The 1771-nt window shown below is 40.0% G+C and overlaps 1 protein-coding gene across 1 annotated transcript in view; it reads right to left on the bottom strand.

Moving 5' to 3' along the window:
* Positions 1 to 303: 303 nt before the first annotated feature.
* Positions 304 to 1771, bottom strand: part of LOC102252156 (galectin-10) — a 4380-nt gene continuing 2912 nt past the window's right edge. The window contains exon 4 of the mRNA XM_005859277.2: positions 304 to 549. Within this exon, the coding sequence (XP_005859339.1) occupies positions 436 to 549 (114 nt within the window). The 3' untranslated portion in view covers positions 304 to 435. The remainder of the gene's footprint in view (positions 550 to 1771) is intronic.

Genomic DNA, 1771 nt, shown 5'->3' with positions numbered 1-1771 from the left:
CCACCAGTTATAGCACTATGTGTGCAGAGAGACGCCTATAGTCTTAGTTTAGCTCTCTGAAATTGGGGAAGGATTTTGCTCCAGAGTTTCTAACATATCCTAAGCACTACATCATAAGAATATGGTTTCAGTGTCTTCTCAGATATTTCATGAGCCTGATACTCACTCCTTGTATCAGAGAAATGTTTATCCACTTTGATACGCTGATGCCTCCGACAATATTCTCACACCCTTCTTGCTGATAACCACACACTCTTTTTTTCCTCTCTCTTTTCCCTCTAAAGCAAGAAGCAAATCTTGTTCTGTTTTCAGGAGTTTTAATGACCAAATGTGGGGGACGGGTGAGAACACATGTTGTTAGGGAGCTCTGGGAACCACAGAGTCACTTAGGTGGAGGGATCTCCTTGACAACGGGGAGTCTGGTCACATCCTTCTCTAAGGGGTAGTCACCGAGGTCAGGGAGACATCTCTCCACACCCGCAGCATCCTCACAGATGCTCGTTCAATTCGATGGGGAAAAGTGTAGAATTGGGTACTATTTACTGTTACCTGGAAGAGAATATATGTCAGAAATATAGCATGCCACCAAACAAACTTACCGTCTTCCTTTCCTTTTCTACCCTATACACACATCATCCACCAGTAACTCCTAGTCACACTCTAAAACCCAACAGACATGCTTCTTTTTATAGCTGACCTTTTCTGACGATTTCAGACAGTTATTCACCCTATTTTCTGTTTCTCTCACTCTTCCACTGAGGTGCTAGCACTCTATGTTGCACTGTCTATGTTTGCCTGGGCTTCCCTTGGGCCAGGAACTGTTTCATGAATCGTGAGTCTGGTTCTTGTACAGAGTATCATAGGCTAATTGGCCATTACGTGTTTATTGAGTGCATTCGTTTTAGCTCTGCTAAACTTTACTGCCATTTGCTCCTGATGACCCAGTAGCTCAGATTTGGAGTGGTAAAGGTAAAAAATAAAAGTATTTTTTCCTATTTTTTATAGAGTGAGGGTGGAAGAGAGGGGGAGGTGGAGAGAGAGGAGAGAGAGAGAGAGAGAGAGAGAGAGAGAGATGTGAGACTCAATTGGTTGCCTCCTGCATGCACCCCAATGGGTTTGGGGATTGAACCTGCAACCCAGATACATGTTCTTGATGGATATTGAACCTAAGACCCTCTAGTGTGCAGACCAATGCTCTAACACCTGAGCCAAAACTTGAATGTTCCTATAGAGGAGGAATAGTACATAGGATAAAAATAAGAATATTTTTATTCAGCTTATAAGCAAATGGAACAATGCCTCACTTCAAACATAGGACAGTAAATCTTTTTGCTTCTCCAATGATAGAAGGTTTAAACATACACTCTGTGGGTGTGGCTATGGAGAAAAAGTGAACTTTTTAGATCTGAATTTTTAAAATTTAAAATGCACACACTTTTTGAACCAGTTATGCAATTCCTCTGAAATTATCATCCCTTATAAGAACAGAGAGGTTGATAATGATAAAAATGTGATGTAGAAGGAAGCATCATTCATGAGAGCAAAATATGGAAAGCACCTAAATGTGCATGAATAAGGGTCAAGTTAAATGATTCTGAAAATGCTTCTATTGGAATATTATGCAAACATTAAATGATGTGGGGGCATCACAAATAGCATGATGTTAGGTTCTCTAACACACATTCTTTGACAACAAGTAAAATCTAGTCATCAATGTGTGCTTTCTAGAGAAACTTATAAGATCATTTGTTTAAAAATAAAAGCAGATAGA

Source organism: Myotis brandtii, unplaced genomic scaffold (assembly GCF_000412655.1).
Source record: "Myotis brandtii unplaced genomic scaffold, ASM41265v1 scaffold1249, whole genome shotgun sequence".
NCBI classification, from domain to species: domain Eukaryota; kingdom Metazoa; phylum Chordata; class Mammalia; order Chiroptera; family Vespertilionidae; genus Myotis; species Myotis brandtii.
Note: the sequence above shows the minus strand (reverse complement) of the source record. Positions and strands in the feature narration are given on the sequence as shown.